The sequence below is a fragment of the Myxocyprinus asiaticus genome, chromosome 9 (genome assembly GCF_019703515.2).
Source record: "Myxocyprinus asiaticus isolate MX2 ecotype Aquarium Trade chromosome 9, UBuf_Myxa_2, whole genome shotgun sequence".
In the NCBI taxonomy this organism is placed as follows: domain Eukaryota; kingdom Metazoa; phylum Chordata; class Actinopteri; order Cypriniformes; family Catostomidae; genus Myxocyprinus; species Myxocyprinus asiaticus.
The window spans coordinates 804,823-823,911 of record NC_059352.1 but is presented as its reverse complement, the minus strand read 5'-3'; the positions used below and the strand labels follow the sequence as shown (position 1 = coordinate 823,911).

The following is a 19,089-nucleotide window of genomic DNA, read 5'->3' as shown; positions in this document are numbered from 1 at the left end:
CATATGACCACCAGGAGATGGCGCCAAATACATGACACAGACTCAATGATGACTCAAATGACACAGAATGAAACTCATTCTGTGAAATCTCATTACTAAAATCATGTCTGCATGCTGTGCAAACCTTTAGTCATTGTTGTGTTTGCATGTGTAATTAGTTCTTATGTGCAATTATTATGTTTTATTTGTTTGGAGACGTTTTGGACACTAAGATAAATTATATTTGTAATGTTATAACTTTTGATTGCTTTGTCGTATCAACACAAAATTTTACTCGGTTACAGTTGACATGATTGGGAACAAAACAAAAGCAGTTTTGCAGAGCCACCTTATTTACACCCAGAGATATATAATGTCAAATAAGAAAAAAAAAAGTCAATTTTTGCCTATTTTTTTTTTTTTTTTTCAGCAGTTTCATAGGCTGAGAGTCTCAGAATGTATCATAATCTATATTATTAAAACAAGTTTTCTTAACAATTATACCAAACTTTTTTATTTATTTTTTATTTCCCCAAGTCATAAGCCTTTAGTTTTGGGTATGCCACTGAAACAGGAAAATCTTTAAAAACACCTTCAGAGATCAAAGGGTTAATCAAAATAACATCAATATATGGTCATATGTGACTATTAAAATGTAAAAGGCTGTGAATAAAGACAGATAAACATTGTCTGTGTGCAATTCAGAATAAACGGGTGACATGCTTTTCTGTGCATGAGCGGGGCTCATTGGAAAACAGAAGCTGAAACATCTCCTTTTTTTGTTCCATAGAAGAAAGTCATACACGCTTGGAACGACATGAGGGTGAGTAAATGATTAACTTTTCCTTTTAGGTATCAGGTGACCTTTGGGTGTAGTTTGGGTCACATTGAGGACATCGTTTGATCACCTGTGATTGACAGAAATATAGAATTGTAAGTCGTTGTGTTTCTCCAGAACTGTGGGTGAGATAGAATGAGGTTTTTGCACAAGCACACAAACATCCATAAAAATACTTCCTGATGAAAGACAGATCTATTTTTTCTTTGAATGTCTGTTCATACACACAGAAAATTACAGGTTAGAGGCGGACTGGATTTGACCAGGGGGTAAATTTGCCCGTGTTTATCCAGCTTTTCTCACGGCTGTCCATAAAAATCAAGACATGACTGTGATCTCAATGAAGTCCCACTCGCTGCTTTCTTTCATTTCTGTTTGATAAGACGACACACGGCTCTCTTTTATCCACATCTCATCCCCCTCACTGCTGCGCTCCAGATGAATAGAGTCCCACATTACTCATATAATGCTCATTACAATAAATTACAGCTGAAATATACACTGCAGAGTCCACAGACCTAGACAATACGACTTTACCTTGGTTTCGTCCAAGATGTGTGTGTGTGTTACGTGCACACATGCTCCGAAAGACTAGGGTTGCCAATCGTACCGTATTGTATTTACAAGGTCAGAATTGCATTCCCTACGGGACACGGTTTATCCCATATTTTGGTGTCTCCCACCCAAACAGCACAGAAGGTTTTTAAATGTTTTATTTTCTTTGCATTTGAAGCATTTTCACTTGTCTTCTGAAGCAAATCGATACGTTTGTGTAAAAAAATTAATCGGTAATTAAAACGTTATTAACTTTTAAAAAGTGCTTCCTGCCAGCAGCTGACACATCACGTTGCTGTCACGTGACGTAAGCGCGTCGGCGAGTTCACGTGAGAATTCGGAAGTGGCGCTTCTTTACAACAGAAGAACGAACGTCACGCGAGAGTTCGGCCATTTCAAACTGCATCAGAGCCAATTAAACGTTTTAATTATCGATTTGTTCCTTACAGAAACCTATCGATTCACTTCAGAAGACAGATTGATTGATTTATGCCGCCTAAATATGACTTTTGGACCATCAAAGTGCTGGCACACGTGTACTTCTAATAGGGCTTTTCCACTGCACGGTTCAGCTCGACTCTGCTCTGCTCGCTTTTTGGGGGTTTTCCACTGTGGATAGTACCTGGTACCTGATACTTTTTTAGTACCACCTCCGTTGAGGTTCCAAGTGAGCCGAGCCGATACTAAATGTGACGTCAAAACCCTGCAGATCACCGATTGGTCAGAGAGAATCGTCACTACCAGCGTCACTGGAATTGCGACACGTACATCAGCCCGCTAGTTTTAAAGTTAGCAACAGCGATAGCAGTATCATTTGTTCACGCGACTTTCGAATTGTAAAAAGAAATGGCTGTGTGCGAAACCATGCCGTGGTCAATAAACGAGGTGCAGACGTTCCTCTCGTTAGCGACGAACGAAACAAAATAGTCTTTCAGGAAGTGTCTCAGCTGTCGGCCGCACACGGCTACCACCGGACCTACCAACAGTGTAGGGAAAAGTTAAAAAAACTTAAGTGACTACAGAACCATCAAGGACCACAACAGCCGGAGTGCTTCAAACAGAAGAAAGTGGAAGTGGTTCGACCAAATGGACGCTATCTATGGCAATAGACCGGCAAGCAATGGGAGGGAGAGTGCCCTGGACTCGGCGTTGTTGGAGTCCACGATGGAGGATGGTACGTTTTGTTATGTTAACTCTACATTCTGCTTGAAAGCTTCACTTTAGTTAGTTGACCAGCTACTGGAAAGCTTGCTTCTAAAACAACCAGGCAAAATCACCATGCAACAACTGCTTTATGCAGCACAATGAGCTAGTAGCTAACAGCTAGCGGTCGTGTTATTGTTTATGGTCAGTAATGTTTATGTCGTGTTTAAGATGATGTTATGGCAGTAGAGGCGGCGCAACTACGACGATCAGCCTATAATCCCACCCACGTTGAGGCGGCACTAAACTGCAGTGGAAAAGCAAGCTCAGAAAAGTAAAGCGAGCTGAGACGTGTCGAACCGTAACATGCAGTGGAAAAGTGCCATATTATAAGGACCTGACAGAGCTCTATCATCTTCTAAAAATCTTCACTTGTGTTCTGCAGAAGAAAGAAAGTCATACACATCTGGGAAGGCATGAGGATGAATAAATGATTTTTGGGTGAACTATTGCATTTTTCTTACATTTCCCATGTGATAAACTCTACTTACTACCAAAACAATGACACCGTAATCCAAGAAGAAACACTCTTTTCACATTAAGTGTTTTTCAAACCCATTTTTTTCTTATATTTTTTTTTTTTGCACATTATTACTGATAAACCGATGAGCCCAATCTAAATGCAAAACAGAAAAGATTTTGCATGCTTAAATTACAGGGGAGAAATATTCTGTCTTTCTTCGTGGATTGTGGTTTTGTTCTACTGGCAAAACATTGTGTTTATAAATAGTAAATTGTCATTTCCTGGCACTCCTTTCTCATATTTGGCTATGGAAGTTGGCAACCCTACTAGTACCAGAATAACAACAAATGCTTATGACCTTTGACAGGTGTTCAGTTACCTGTCCATCAGCAGCTGCTCGTTTAATATAGTATCTTCGAGGAAACTATCTGCTGTACCCGTCATTAATGTGATTAGTAAATATGATAGGCTGTTGTCATCTGTTAGACTATCTAATGTGACATCATTAATGAATGGGTTTCCTCAGACATACGTTTATTACCGTGATGGGTCACAAGGGGAATGTTTGCCACAAATAATGTGTGAAACACAGTAACATTGTGTTCAATATCATGATATGTAATGATATTGGGAAAGTTTCATGGAATGAGTCAGAATTATAAAACTAAACCAGTCATTAGACAGCCATCAAAACAACTGAACAACTTACTAACAGTTTATTACACCGACCAGCACAACTAGAAATAAATAAAACCGCGAACATTCTTTAAAACAACTCGCTCATATTCAGTGTATTTTCTCCAGCAAATGTTATAATGGCTGCCGCCTCAAATTAATGTTATGTTTTAAAGAGCTACAACTAAAACAGACTAAACATTTCGCTAAAGCCCTCATAAACGCATAGCCATCTGTTCTGAGAGTGTTCATAATGAAGCCAGATTTAGTCAAACGACTATTTAATCAATGTATCGCTCAATTTACTAGTCTGGGCAAAAAATAGCTCCATCAAGCACAGCGTAATCTCGCAGCCAGAGATTATGCTGTCCTGATAATCTGATGGGATTAAAGTACAAGCAAATCCAGTCAGAATTGCAATCCTAGCGCATTTTTCATGCAGGGAAGTGTTGTCTGGATGGGTGCGGTGCATGAAGTATGTTTTCTCCTGAGAAATAGCTGATTATTGGGCAGGGTTTCCATAAAATTCTATATTTTTCATCTTTTTTCCAGACAATGACGGCACACACAGTGTTCTCAGGCTTTTAGACAAGAGAACAGACATGCATTTGAGCGCCGCTGTCATTTTCTGCTGCTTTCAGCCCCCATTATCTTGCACTCAGTGAGGCATTGGAGAACTAGCCCTCAACCACAGAGAGGCAATTTAGACATTTCGGCAGTCACCAGCACTCAGTCAGTCTTCAACATTAACATGGTAATCAGTGCAACGTCTCGCGTTTTAACGGCTTGTTAAATTACGTGTTCACTAGACGGGGTAACCCGATTTCACACAACACAACTTTCAACTGGCAGATGATAAAACAATTTTATAAGGTCACTCGCCGTTCAGATGTGCTGCCAAAACAAACCCTATACGTTTATTATTTAGCAATAACAGAACTAAAGTATATGCCACTGGTCTTGGATTAAAAGGCCAGTGCCAGATGCTGGTGCACATGAACTCTCATAGAGTTACTGGATATATTTGGCCTTTAAAAACCCCATCAGACAGTTTACTGCAAATTTCAAAAGACTGATTTTAATCTATTCCATTCTATGCAATCCCATCCAGTCGCATTATATGCAAAAAATAAAAATAATCTCAATTGGATGCACTGGATCCAAAAATGCCTATTCAATCACATTCAGTCATATTAGATGCATAAAAGCGTATTCAATCTCAATTTGTCTCATCAAATGCAAAAAAGCCTATATAATCTTATTTGGTTGCATCCGTTGCATTTGGTGCAGAAGTCTATTCAATACCATCCCGTCATGTTAGATGCAAAAAAAGCCTACATAATCTCAATCTGTCGCATTAGATGTGAAAAAGCCTAATCAATCTGAATCATTTTAATTATATTTAAAAAAGACAACAATCTCAATCGGTTGCAATAGATGCAAAAAAGCCTATTAAATCGCAACCAGTAGCATTTGATGCAAAAAAAAAAAGTCTGAATCTCAATCTGTCCCTTTACATGCGAAAAAGCCTATTCAATCTCAATTGCTCACATTAGATGCAAAAAAGCCAACATAATCTCAGTCGGTTGCAAATGATGCAAAAAAGCCTTTATAATTTCAATTGGTTGCATCCGTTTGCAGTTGGTGCAGAAGTCTATTCAATACCATCCCGTCATGTTAGATGCAAAAAAAGCCTACATAATCTCAATCTGTCACACTAGATGTGAAAAAGCCTATTGAATCTCAATTGGTCGAATTAGATGCAAAAAAGTCTATTCAATTGCATCCGTATGAATTTGATGCAAAAAAGTATATTCAATACCATCCCGTCATGTTAGAAGCAAAAAAGCCAAATCTCAGTCGGTTGCAACAGATGCAAAAAAAGCCTATTCAAATCGCAAAAGGTCGCATTTGATGCAAAAAAAAGTCTGAATCTCAATCTGTCCCATTGCATGCGAAAAAGTCTATTCAATCTCAATTGGTCACATTAGATGCAAAAATGCCTGTTTAATCTCAATTGGTCGCAATAGATGCAAAAAAGTATATTCAATATCATCTGGTCGTGTTAGATGCAAAAAAGCCAACATAATCTCAGTCGGTTGCAATAGATGCAAAAAAGCCTATTCAAATCACAAAAGGTCGCATTTGATGCAAAAAAAGTCTGAATCTCAATCTGTCCCATTGCATGCGAAAAAGTCTATTCAATCTCAGTTGGTCACATTAGATGCAAAAATGCCTGTTTAATCTCAGTTGGTCACATTAGATGCAAAAATGCCTGTTTAATCTCAATTGGTTGCAACAGATGCAAAAAAGTATATTCAATATCATCTGGTGGTGTTAGATGCAAAAAAGCCAACATAATCTCAGTCGGTTGCAATAGATGCAAAAAAGCCTATTCAAATCGCAAAAGGTCGCATTTGATGCAAAAAAAAGTCTGAATCTCAATCTGTCCCATTAAATGCGAAAAAGACTATTCAATCTCAGTTGGTCACATTATATGCAAAAATGCCTTTACAATCTCAGTTGGTCGTAATAGATATGAAAAAGCCTATTCAATCGCAACCGGTTGCATTTGATGCAAAAAAAGTTTATTCAATCTCAATTGGTCCCATTAGATGCAAAAAAAAGTCTATTCAAATTTCATTCAGTTGCATTATTTGGATTAAAGCCTTGCACACAAACTAGTTCACACAGTCTTACCTTCATCTGGATCGTTTCTCGCAGAGACCTCCAACAAAGCAACACTCGCTGCAAACGAAACCCTTTTACGATTCGCCGCTATGTTTCCATGGTTACCATTGGCACAGCGTTTGTCGGCCTTGCGCTTTTTGTTTTGCATCTCCTTCTCGTAGACGGCCCATTGCTTGAGCTGCTGTGTGCGGCGTTTCTGAGCGGCCCGTAGACGTTCGAGGCTGGGCACCTTATCCAGCTGCTGCAGCTCTGTCAGCAACTCCAGGTGATTGGACATGATGACTGCAGGTGGAGCAACCAAGAGAGATGATGATGATGGCGAGGTGGCGAATCTAGCGGGGACTACACCTCCCTGCCAAACCTCCACCTTTCATCCTTGACCTACAGAAACAAACAGACAGTTTTTATTATCATTCAGCGATGCAATGCAGCAAATACATACAGAATGGGTGTCCAGACATTGAACTGCCTGAAACAGTTATATACAGAATTCAAGTAGAAAAACCAAGCAACCAACAGAGACTCAGGAGACCTCCAGCAATTTAAGAACGCACCTTTAATATTTTGGTTTGTCTACCGTTTTATACAAAACCACCAGCAGAGGCTACATATAACCCTGTGCACACGTCTGGCGATTACACAGATTAATTTATCAGTAAGACTGAACCGCAGGCGAAATGTTCAGAGGAAGGTGGGTTTAACACATGAAGACACCAGGTTCTTCTCTACTGCGGAGCAATTTTCCATTTGTGAAATGGGCAAAAATGACACACAACTGTCACATCCTGTCAGCAACGGACGCCATCAACACACGCAAACACACTTCACCACTTCCTGTGCTTATCGACAAGACATCTCAGACACAACGTTTTATCCTCCTGAGGGGAAAATGACAGAAGGGAGAGCAGGTGACTCACGCTGAGAGTGAATGCTTGTGAGGGGGCCTATTTTACATTTCTAGCCCCTAAATGACACAAACCCTCACAGATGTTAGAATCTGTCACATAAACATGACACTCGGGACATGAGACGCTTCCTAAATTGGAGACATGTAAAGATAATGAGGTCTGCATCATTAGCGGTGTGTCTTTAACACAACACAGTTGAAAAGCACCGAGAACTTCAATCTAAACAGTGACAAAAAAACAAAAACTGAAAGAACTGATCACACTGCCCATGGTCTGCATCACATTAACATAACTGAATATAGATTTTATATAGATCCAAATACTGTATGTGTGACCTGCCCTATAATTTTGAGTTGCATTAACCCAGAATAACATTTTGAGTTTTATGCACAAACGTAAAAGGTCTACGTTTTCTAATGATCTAACAGCTGTAATAAAACCTTGTTTTGGAGAAAACAGGATCTAAAGATTCCATTTACGCATCCACTAACACCAGAGCGTTTAAATACACTGAAATTAGTTGCATCCACTCCACATGTTGTCGCATCTAAGACAGTGATGGTATGTAAAATTTAGCAATTTTCTCTTTTCTACAGTTCATTTCTATTAAGCTAACTAACTATGGACATTGCATAGTATCCTGAGGTAAATGTACCATTAGATGTTACTGTATGATAATGATAGAGATGTTACTGTTTAAGCAGTGCTCCCTTTTTGAATTGACAGCAGCTAAAGCGATTGGACAACACATAAGAGCATAAAAACTACATTTTTAGTTTCATGATTGACAATTTTAAAGCTGAACTTTATTTTTTTTAAACAATAAAAATGTTTTTGACCCATTGCGACTTTGACTCATTTTGATAGAGCATGTCTCACACACACACACACACACACACACACACACACACCCTACACACACACTCACACACACACCCTCACACCCCACACACACACACTCTCACACACACACACTCTCACACACTCACACACACACTCACACACACACACACACACTCACACACACGTCCTCTCCAGTCGGGTCACACAAACCGAAGGTACTAGAACATGTGGCCAGTTTAAACTAGGACAAAAACATCACACAAATACCGAACAGAATCTAAATATGAACATCATCATTACATTACATGTTTTTTGAGTGTCTGTTTGAAATACTTACATTTAAAGATGCCACATTCATGTATCTAGAGCACAAAACCAGTAATTTAACACTTCACCATAACATGAATATAATGTTTTGTTGGCCATATTGCTTTCGGCAGAACAGCACAGACACACATTAATGTGGCCATACATCATTCTCAGTAATGAGACATACGTAGAAGAATACAGGAAGATCAGAACACATTTATTGCACTACACATACACAGACAATTCCAGGACTGTTTAAGCAGCTGATTAAAAAAACGGAGAGATCTTAAACTTATAAAAAGAATTCAAACCCTGAAATAAACTTCTACAGTACATCACCTTCTAGCCCAATTTGAGTTTCGATACATTAAACAAATCAACATTCAGTTTAAAGTCAAAATGTATTCCTAACCCATTATACTTCTGTAATATGACATATTTCTGACGGGATATTCAAGGAGAAAAAATTAAATATTGGTGTAAAGTGTTTCTATATGACAGGTGACTGACAAAATAAGAGGGCTTGATTATGTCAGCTAACAAGGAATGTGGATCAAGTTATTACATTTTGACTACAAAGTAGGGGTGGGTGATATACCGGTAGACACGATAAACCGGTAGAAATCTGACAATAGGTATACATTTTGGATTGTTATCTCTATCACATTTACCCAAAATAGTCACCCAGTATATTCCGGGTTCAACACAAGCTAAGCTCAATTGACAGCATTTTTGCAATTCAGAGTAAACTTTGCATCGCCTTTGAAGGAATGCAATGTGAAGGTTGTACAAAGTAACATTTATCTTTAAAAATGCTCTCAAAGTAAATAGCAGGCACAATAACGCTGCTACAATGTGGGCTGCATCTTGATTGTTTTGGGTTGAATGGATCACAACGAAGGCCAAAACGTAGAGAAAAAGATGGGTTTTCAAACGAACATGCATTAGTGTGGACATGACCTTAATCACAGTAAAATCATGTTAACACACATTATGTCTTGTGTCTATTCTTTTGAAACAGTGAGTAATTTAACATTTATGGATTGACCCCCATTGACTTCCATTGTAAGTGTCTCACTGGAACACACATTTTTGCTTTTTTTTTTTTTTTTTTAAAGAAAAGCAGGGACGAGTCGAAATAAATTTTTGTGGTAATCAACATTATGCCACAAATGGAATATTCCTTTTTTTCTTCTTTCTTATCCCCTTTTCTCCCAGTTTGGTGGTGCGGTTACTCACCTCAATCCGGGTGGCGGAGGACAAGTCTCAGTTGTCTCCGCTTCTGAGACCGTCAATCCGCGCATCTTATCATGTGACTCGTTGTGTATGACACCACGGAGACTCACAGCATGTGGAGGCTCATGCTACTCTCCACGATCCACACACAACTTACCACACGCCCCATTGAGAGCGAGAACCACATTATAGCGACCACGAGGAGGTTACCCCATGTGACTCTACTCTCCCTAGCAACCCAATTTGGTTGCTTAGGAGACCTGGCTGGAGTCACTCAGCATGTCCTGGATTCGAACTCGCGACTCCAGGGGTGGCAGTCAGTGTTAATATTCGCTGAGCTACCCAGGCCCCCCTAACCCGGAATATTCCTTAAATAAAATTCAGTTTGAATGATGTTAGATATTTGGCAACAAAATGGCCATGTTTGCCTTCAGATATTCAAATATTCTTTACAGAGATTAAATCATTAAGAGCTTAATTAATTGTTGTTGTTGTTTTTTTTTTTTACTTTTGTATTATTTCCTTTGCATTGCTTTGAGAAAATGTTCAGTTTCTTGAGGAAAGTTTATAATAATAATACAAGTCAACAACTTCAGAATGAAATCTGGCATCATGGTAAGGTTGATTTGTCAAGTTACAAATAAATAAGAAATTATCGTTTTCATTTATACGTACATGTACATTTAATCACTGAATGGATTATACAAAAGTAGGCATTACAACATGGTTATTTAACATATAAACCCATTTGTATTGATTTTTTTAGAAACATTTTACTATATTGTGATATATCGTTATCATGATATAAAAGTTATTCGTAATGTGATACAAGATTATGGTATTATCGCACACCCATACTAATAAAGTAAAAAAATAAATAACACTCATTTTATTTCTTCCTGCACTGCATGTAACATGTTTACTATAGCCTCTTCCGTCAGCAGCGAGGGATTCACATGTGATAAATGTAAAGAATTAGTCAGGCTGACAGAGAAGTTTAATGAGTTAGAGACACGCATCCGAACACCAGTAGATACTGTTTCGGATGCGGGTAGAACAGCGAGCAACACGCACACTTTGGTTCCGGCTGTAGAGCCTCTGCAGCAGGGCGTTTGGGTGACGTCTTGGCGGCATATTTGCTCAGCAAAGCGACACCACTTTCCCATTCCTATTAGGGTTTCCAATTGATTCTCCCCACTCAGTGATGCACCCACTGAGAATCATGTTGAAAGAGCCCTAATAATTGGTGATTCTATTGTAAGGAATGTGGAAATAGAGACTCCAGCCAACATTGTTAAATGCATTTCGGGTGCCAGAGTGTCTGACATCAGATCAAATTTACAAGTGCTAGCTAATGCTAAACGTAAAATTTCTAAAATTGTTATTCATGTCGGCACTAATGATGTCCAGCTTTGCCAGTCAGAAATCACTAGAGATAATGTTAAAGAGGTGTGTGAACTTGCAAAAACAATGTCAGACACTGTGATATGCTCTCGACCCCTCCCTGCTCATCGTGGTGATGAGGTTTATAGTAGATTAGCGTCACTGAATGGCTGGATGTCTGAGTGGTGTCCGGAGAATAGCATAGGATTTATAGACAATTGGAAGAGTTTTTGGGGTAGACATGACTTGCTAAAGAGAGACGGACTCCATCCCTCCAGGAAAGGTGCCACTCTCCTCTCTAGTAATTTGGCTCATAGTCTTAATAGTGAAAGTATTTGACTAACTGGGGCCCAGGTCAGGAAGCAGGTTAATCCGAATGTCTGCTAGCTGCCTTGGGACGTCACACAGGTCACATAAACTACAACACATAGAGACTGTATCACCTAAATATCATATAGAGACTCTAAATTAATTTACTACTAAATTATTTAGAAAAAAATTTGATAAGGTAAAACTTGAATAAATAAATAAATAAATAATATTAATAATTGAAGATAAATACCATATAAAGGTTGGGCTACTAAACATTATATCTCTTTCTACCAAAGCACTAATTGTAAATTAAATTATTACAGATCATAGTTTGGATGCGCTCTGTTTGACTGAAACCTGGCTTAAACCAGATGAATATATTAGTTTAAATAAATCTACTCCCCCAGGTTATTGTTATAAACATGAGATTCATCTGAAGGGTCGAGGAGGAGGTGTTGCTACAATTTACAGTGAAGTTTTTGGCGTTACTCAGAGGACAGGATATAAGTCTTTTGAACTAATAATGCTCAATGTGACACCGTCAGATATAGATATAAATAAAAAAAACTTAGTCGTCTTTTACCCTTTCTACAGTATATAGATCACCTGGGTCTTATTCTGATTTCCTTGGTGAATTTGCAAATTTTCTATCAGATCTAGTAGTTAATGTAGATAGAGCTTTAATTGTTGGTGACTTCAACATTCACATAGATAATGAAAATGACACATTGGGATTAGCATTTATCGATATTCTCAACTCTCTTGGAGTCAGACAAAAGCCACAACATGTATGTTAGATCCAATACCAACCAAGCTCTTAAAAGAGGTATTCCCTGTAATCTCAGAACCTCTTCTTAATATTATTATCTCCTCGATATCCTTAGGACATGTCCCAAGAAACTTTAAAATGGCAGTTATCAAACCGCTTATTAAGAAGCCACAGCTTGAGCCTGGCGAACTGGCTAATTATAGACCAATTTCAAATCTCCCATATATGTCAAAAATACAAGAAAAAGTAGTATCCTCCCAAATATGTTCATTTCTTCAGAGAAATAGTGTATATGAACAATTTCAGTCAGGATTTAGGTCCCATCACAGTACAGAGACTGCACTTATCAGAGTTACAAATGACTTGCTCTTATCATCTGATTGCGGCTGCATTTCACTTCTAGTGCTTTTAGATCTTAGTGCTGCCTTCGACACGACAGATCACAACATTCTCTTGAATAGGCTGGAGAATTATGTTGGCATTTGTGGATATGCATTAGCATGGTTTAGGTCCTGTTTATCAGACCGCTACCACTTTGTCTGTGTAAACGAGGAATTGTCAAATCAAACTAAAAATAAGTATGGAGTGCCACAGGGATCAGTTTTAGGGCCTCTTTTCTTCTTATATATGCTTCCCCTGGGAGATATTATCAGGAATCGTGGAATAAGTTTCCACTGTTATGCCGACGATACCCAACTTTATATTTCTTCAAAACCTGATGAGATTTCACAATTCTCCAAATTAGCAGAGTGTATCAATGAAATCAAAGATTGGATGGCCAGAAATTTCCTTCTACTCAATTCCGACAAAACAGAGGTACTAATGATTGGACCAAAAACCTCTAAAAGTATAAGCCGCTAAAATATAATTTGACTCTCGATGGATGTACTGTTACATGGTCTTCTACAGTGAAGAACTTAGGTGTTATATTTGATACCAATCTGTCCTTTGAAAATCAAATTTCCAATGTTTGTAGAACAGCATTCTACCACCTCAGAAATATTACTAAATTACGACACATGCTCTCTGTTGCCGATGCCGAAAAACTAATTCATGTGTTCATGACCTCAAGACTAGATTACTGTAATGCATTACTGGGAGGATGTCCAGCAAGATCAATAGATAAACTTCAATTGGTTCAAAATGCAGCAGCCAGAGTGCTGACGAGAACCAAGAAATATGATCATATAAGCCCCATTTTATCATCGTTACATTGGATACCTGTTAAATTTCGTATTAATTTTAAAATTCTGTTAACTACATACAAAGCTTTAAATGGTCTAGCTCCACAGTACTTAAGTGACCTTCTGACACGCTATATTCATCACGTTCATCACTGTCGCAAAATTCTGACCTGTTAATAGTTCCTAGAATATCAAAATCCACAAAAGGAGGTAGATCCTTTTCATATTTGGCTCCTAAACTATGGAATAGTCTCCCTAACACTGTTCGAGATGTAGACACACTCACTCAGTTTAAGTCTAGACTAAAAACTCATCTATTTAACCAGACATACACCTAATTTATCCTTCAACTCACAATTAGGCTGCTTTAGTTAGGTCTTCCAGAACCAGAAACATCCATCATGATCTATAACACTGCAATAAATTGAATGGCATCTACGCTAATATTATTCTATTTGTTTCCATGTCCCAACCTTGGGACTCCTATCCTGAGGTCACCAGAACCGGCTGGATCCAGCTCCGTTCCTGCTTGGTGTCAGACTCCACTGCTACATGTCTCTGAGTGATGATGACTAAATGCAGCCGGTGCCAGCCAGACATCACTTCAGTCTTTTACAATGGACTTCAGAGGATGAACTGATGCCAACTCCAACCATAAGATATGGGATCATTTATATGCCATTGCCTGAACCTTGGACTTAGGACAGACCTCACCGAAATGACCTGCCAGGTTGAACTGCGATGCTCCTCACTGATCTCTGCCTGCATCACCTTGATCTATTGATGGACTACACTCTTATAATGGAATACATAAACTATCAATTAATTGCCAATAAATCCCTTCATCAGCCAACTAACAAGGACAATGCATCTATGTGAACTTCTGCAGTTAATCCAGGATGAACTTCAAAGACATTAGTCATTAATCTTACAGTTACTGGTCCTTAACACTTACTTAGTTTAATAATTTTAAACCATGACTTGCACTATACATAAGTAATATTGGCATTATATTCATGATGTTAGTCAGAGGGGAACTGGCCCCCACAGTGAGTCCGGTTTCTCTCAACGTTATTTTTCTCCATTAATCAACATCTTATGGAGTTTTGTGTTCCTTACCACAGTCACCTTCAGCTTGCTCACTGGTGGTCTAAATACAATTATTATTTAATTACTTATTTTTATACACAATTTACAATCATATTTAATCAAACTACACAATGATCACTCTAAGACTTTATAGATATTACAGTTTCATTTTCTGTTAATGCATGATCTTCTGTAAAGATGCTTTGAAACGATGTGTGTTGTGAAAAGCGCTATACAAATAAAAATGACTTGACTTAAAGGATAACATGCATTGATGAATCATTCACAATAACACCAGAAATCTGTATTAAGAGAGAAAATAGGGACAATTTTGATTGCTCATTTAAGTTATGGACAACATGCTGAGTTTACCAATTTCTTATGCAGCATTGTGTAGTAACGGAATACATGTAACGGGATTACATATTTAAAATACTAAATATTAGTAACTGTATTCCACTACAATTACAATTTAAATAGTTAGACCACAGTTACATTCAAAAAGTATTTTGATTACTGAAGAGATTACTTTAAATATTAAATGTAACAAATGACAATAAAATGCAGACTACTCAACTGGAAAACATTTATCCATATAAATGATGCATTCCAAGGAACGTTTGAACAGCAGTGAAACACTTAAGATGTGTTACATTCATACGAGTAGAAAGAGAGTTTGAAGTAAGTTTAAAGTAAGTTTGGAGCAGCAGAGATACAAATAAACCTTGTGTAAATTGTCATGTGAACGTTTAGCTTTATGCTTAGCTAAAATGCCATTTTACATGCACCTGCAAACACGATCATTTATTTTATCAAGAAAATCCACGATATATCATATATTTTTTTCTCTAGTAAGACCTTTGATATTAGAGCAAAAATCGTATTCTTGATGAGAATTATTGTATTGTTTTTCTGTTAAAATATTTTAAAAAGTGGGCCTGGGTAGCTCAGTGGTGACGCTGGCTACCACCCCTGGAGTTCGCTAGTTCGAATCCCAGGGTGTGCTGAGTGACTCCAGCCAGGTCTCCTAAGCAACCAAATTGGCCCGGTTGCTAAGGATGGTAGAGTCACATGGGGTAACCTCCTCGTGGTCACTATAATGTGGTTCTCACTCTCGGTGGGGCGCGTGGTGAGTTGAGCATGGATGCCGCGGAGAATAGCATGAAGCCTCCACATGCGCTATGTCTCCATGGCAACACGCACAACAAGCCACGTGATAAGATGCGTGGGTTGACGTTCTCAGACGCGGAGGCAACTGAGATTCGTCCTCCGCCACCCGGATTGAGGTGAGTCACTACGCCACCACGAGGACTTAGAGCGCATTGGGAACTGGGCATTCCAAATTGGGTGAAAAGGGGAACAAATCCCAAAAAAATTAAAACAAGTATTTAGAATACATTACTGTCCTTGAGTAATCTAACAGAATATGTTACAAATTACATTTTACAGCATGTATTCTGTAATCTGTAGTGGAATACATTTTAAAAGTAACCCTTCCAACCCTGTTCCTTATTAGACACTTTGTTAACAGGTTGCAGTCTCATCTAGTGATGTTTAGTTTAACAACAGAAATTACAACGTTTACAAAGAACTTTCAGAGGAAGAACATCAACTTTCACTAGTTTTAAAACTGTAGAACTTTAAGAATTTAATTAGAAAGGGGATCAGACAGAGTACATCATCGATTTAACACCCAAGAGTGGCATTTCATCACCATCATTTCAAGTAGATTAAGAGAGTAACGGTCTCACTGATGAGATTACAAACCACTGAACAACCCTCATCCGATATCAAATCGGACACATGCACAAACATTCAGGATGTTTTCAAGGGTTCAGCGTCATGTTCAGTAATTTCAAAGATCTTCAGTCCAGCACGAGTTGAGTTGGCCGTTCTACAGAGGCCAAACGCCAGTGAATGTCAGTTGTGTTCGGTTAGTGCCGGTTAACTGGAAGCTGTGCTGTTGTCGTGATGTTGTTTAGAAAGAGTCGATACTTAACAATGGGTTTTTTCAGCACTTAACAACATTACAAGAGCTGCAAGCTCTCACTGATCTAATAAGATGGAAAGTAATTACATTACCTGATGCAAGCACACACACACACAGACTCGTGTCACCTGGAACAAGTTAATAAAGAAATGTTACATCCTGTGTGGGTCAGGTCGCTGTCAGTCAAACAGTCCCAGGGGAAAGAGAGTTGAGATAAGACCGACTTCTGTGACATGCCGCTCTTTACTACACCAGCACACAATTATAACAACACTAATGAAAAGAGTCACAACAGCACAATCGTGTGATATTGTTTCAATGTAGATCTCTGCAGCACCTGACAAGACAATATCCTCGTTATGTTTTAAACAATGTTGCTCTGTGCATACAGTATATTCACTATGACAGCACCTCATGACTTTTTCACTAAATTCATCACCTCCTAGTGAACACAATCAATTGTTTTATCCTTTAGACCATCTAATATACTTACTAACATGCCAACAATTCCAGCAGGAGGCCTGTGCATACCAGAGGAGAAAAAAATAAGTCAGGTTTTAAACTTAGTTTTGACCCCCTGACCCCTTGAATAGCACACGTGACCTTGACTCGCAATAGTTTTGCGTTCCCTCGCAATAAACATACCATGGTTTTTCTACAGCAACCATGATATTCGTAGTGAAACCACAGTGATAATACAGGACAACGAAAATTATGTTAATAAAAATCATAATTTTGTGGGTATCATGGTTTTACTATGCACATACCATAGTTTAACTACTGTTTTACTATAGTAATATTGTGGTAACATTAAAATAAGGTTACATTTGTTAACAACATTAACATTAACATGAACTAATAATGACTAATACTTCTACAGCATTTATTAATCTTGGTTAATGTTAATTTTAACATATACTAACACATTTTTAAAATCAAAAGTTGTACATGTTAATATTAGTTAATGCACTGTGAACTAAAATAAACAAACGATGATAATTTTTTTACAGTTAAGGGGCTCCATAGTTTTACTTTGAATATCAAGGTTAAAATATGGTTATTTTAGTAAAACCATGGTAAATTTATTGCGAGGGAATGCAAAACTATTGCAAGGGAACGCAAATCACATTACGAGGGAACGCAAACTATTGTGAGGGCACGCAAATCACATTGCGAGGGCACGCAATCGGTTGTGAGGGAACGCAAACAGTTCCGATGGAACGCAAAACTTTTGCGAGGGAGCGCAAAACTATTGTGAGGAATTTGCGAGGGAATGCAAAACTACTGTGAGGGAACACAAATCACATTACGAGGGAAGGCAAACTATTGCGAGGCCACGCAAATCACATTGCGAGGGTGCGCAAAACTATTGCAAGGGCACGAAAAACCTTATTGCGAGGGAACGCAAATCACATTGCGAGGGCACGAAAAACCTTATTGCGAGGGAATGCAAACTATTGCGAGGGCACGCAAAACAGTTGCGAGGGAACGCAAAACTTATTGCAAGGGCACGAAAAACCTTATTGCGAGGGAACGCAAATCACATTACGAGGGAACGCAAACTATTGCGAGGCCACGAAAAACCTTATTGCGAGGGAATGCAAATCACATTGCGAGGGCATGAAAAACCTTATTGCAAGGGAACGCAAATCATTGCGAGGGCACGCAAAACTTATTGCGAGGGCACGCAAATCACATTGCGAGGGCACGCAAAACGATTGCGAGGGCACACAAACTATTGCGAAGGCACGCAAATCACATTACGAAGGAGCGCAAACTATTGCGAGGGCACGAAAAACCTTATTGCAAGGGAACGCAAATCACATTAAGAGGGAACGCAAACTATTGTGAGGGCACGCAAAACTATTGCGAGGGAATGCAAAAACGGCACGCAAAACTATTTCAGAAAAAGAATCCCGCCCTTTTCTCTAAGGGGCTCCGTAAATACAAATAATTATTTTTTCAGATTCTGCACGATTTCTAGGTGTCTTATCAAATGTAGTGTCAATAATGATCTTTTGAACACTTTGTGCAGACACAATCTTGTGCATATTTTCTTGCTTCCATTGAAACACATTAAAAATCATTTATTTAGAATACTATATAATTTGCATTAAATAAGAAAAATGCAAAACAAACATTTACACTAGTGGTCTCAGACTTTTGGACCCCACTGTATATTTAATGTGGATTGTGGAAGATTCGGTCTTTCTCGTGCAAATCTTTATTTACTTTTTGCCACCTAGGAATCTGCCTTTTGGGAAGAGATGGACGATTGTTTAAAAAAAAAAAAAAAAAATACATGAAGACTTCAAGTTAGCATTTAATGACACTTTCTGCTTCCATCGCCTCTTCAAATCCACACCAAGTAGGACAAGAAATCCAGCCTGAATACAACAACTTTCAAAGACATGAGAGAGAGAGAGAGAGAGAGAGAGAGAGAGAGAGAGAGAGAGAGAGAGAGTGAAAGTGATTGACAGTGAGACTGTTTCTGGGTCAGTGTCTCCCCAGCTATCAGAGCGAATCAGGCCAGCTATAGAAAGACACTCAGGAAATATATGAAAACAGGCGCGATTCTGTAGAGGAACAGATAAGAGAGAGTGTGAGGTGGGGCAGAGGGGCATCACACTCTTATCTCATCAGGTTAGAGGAGACAGGTGGA

The 19,089-nt window shown here is 38.6% G+C and overlaps 1 protein-coding gene across 2 annotated transcripts in view; it reads right to left on the bottom strand.

Annotated features, from left to right (window-relative positions):
* Nucleotides 1–19,089, bottom strand: part of LOC127445777 (protein phosphatase 1 regulatory inhibitor subunit 16B-like) — a 78,660-nt gene that overhangs the window by 46,725 nt on the left and 12,846 nt on the right. For both annotated transcript variants that reach the window (XM_051706100.1, XM_051706101.1), the window contains exon 2: nt 6,414–6,785. In XM_051706100.1, coding sequence (XP_051562060.1) covers nt 6,414–6,681 — 268 coding nt within the window. In that variant the 5' untranslated portion in view covers nt 6,682–6,785. The remainder of the gene's footprint in view (nt 1–6,413; nt 6,786–19,089) is intronic.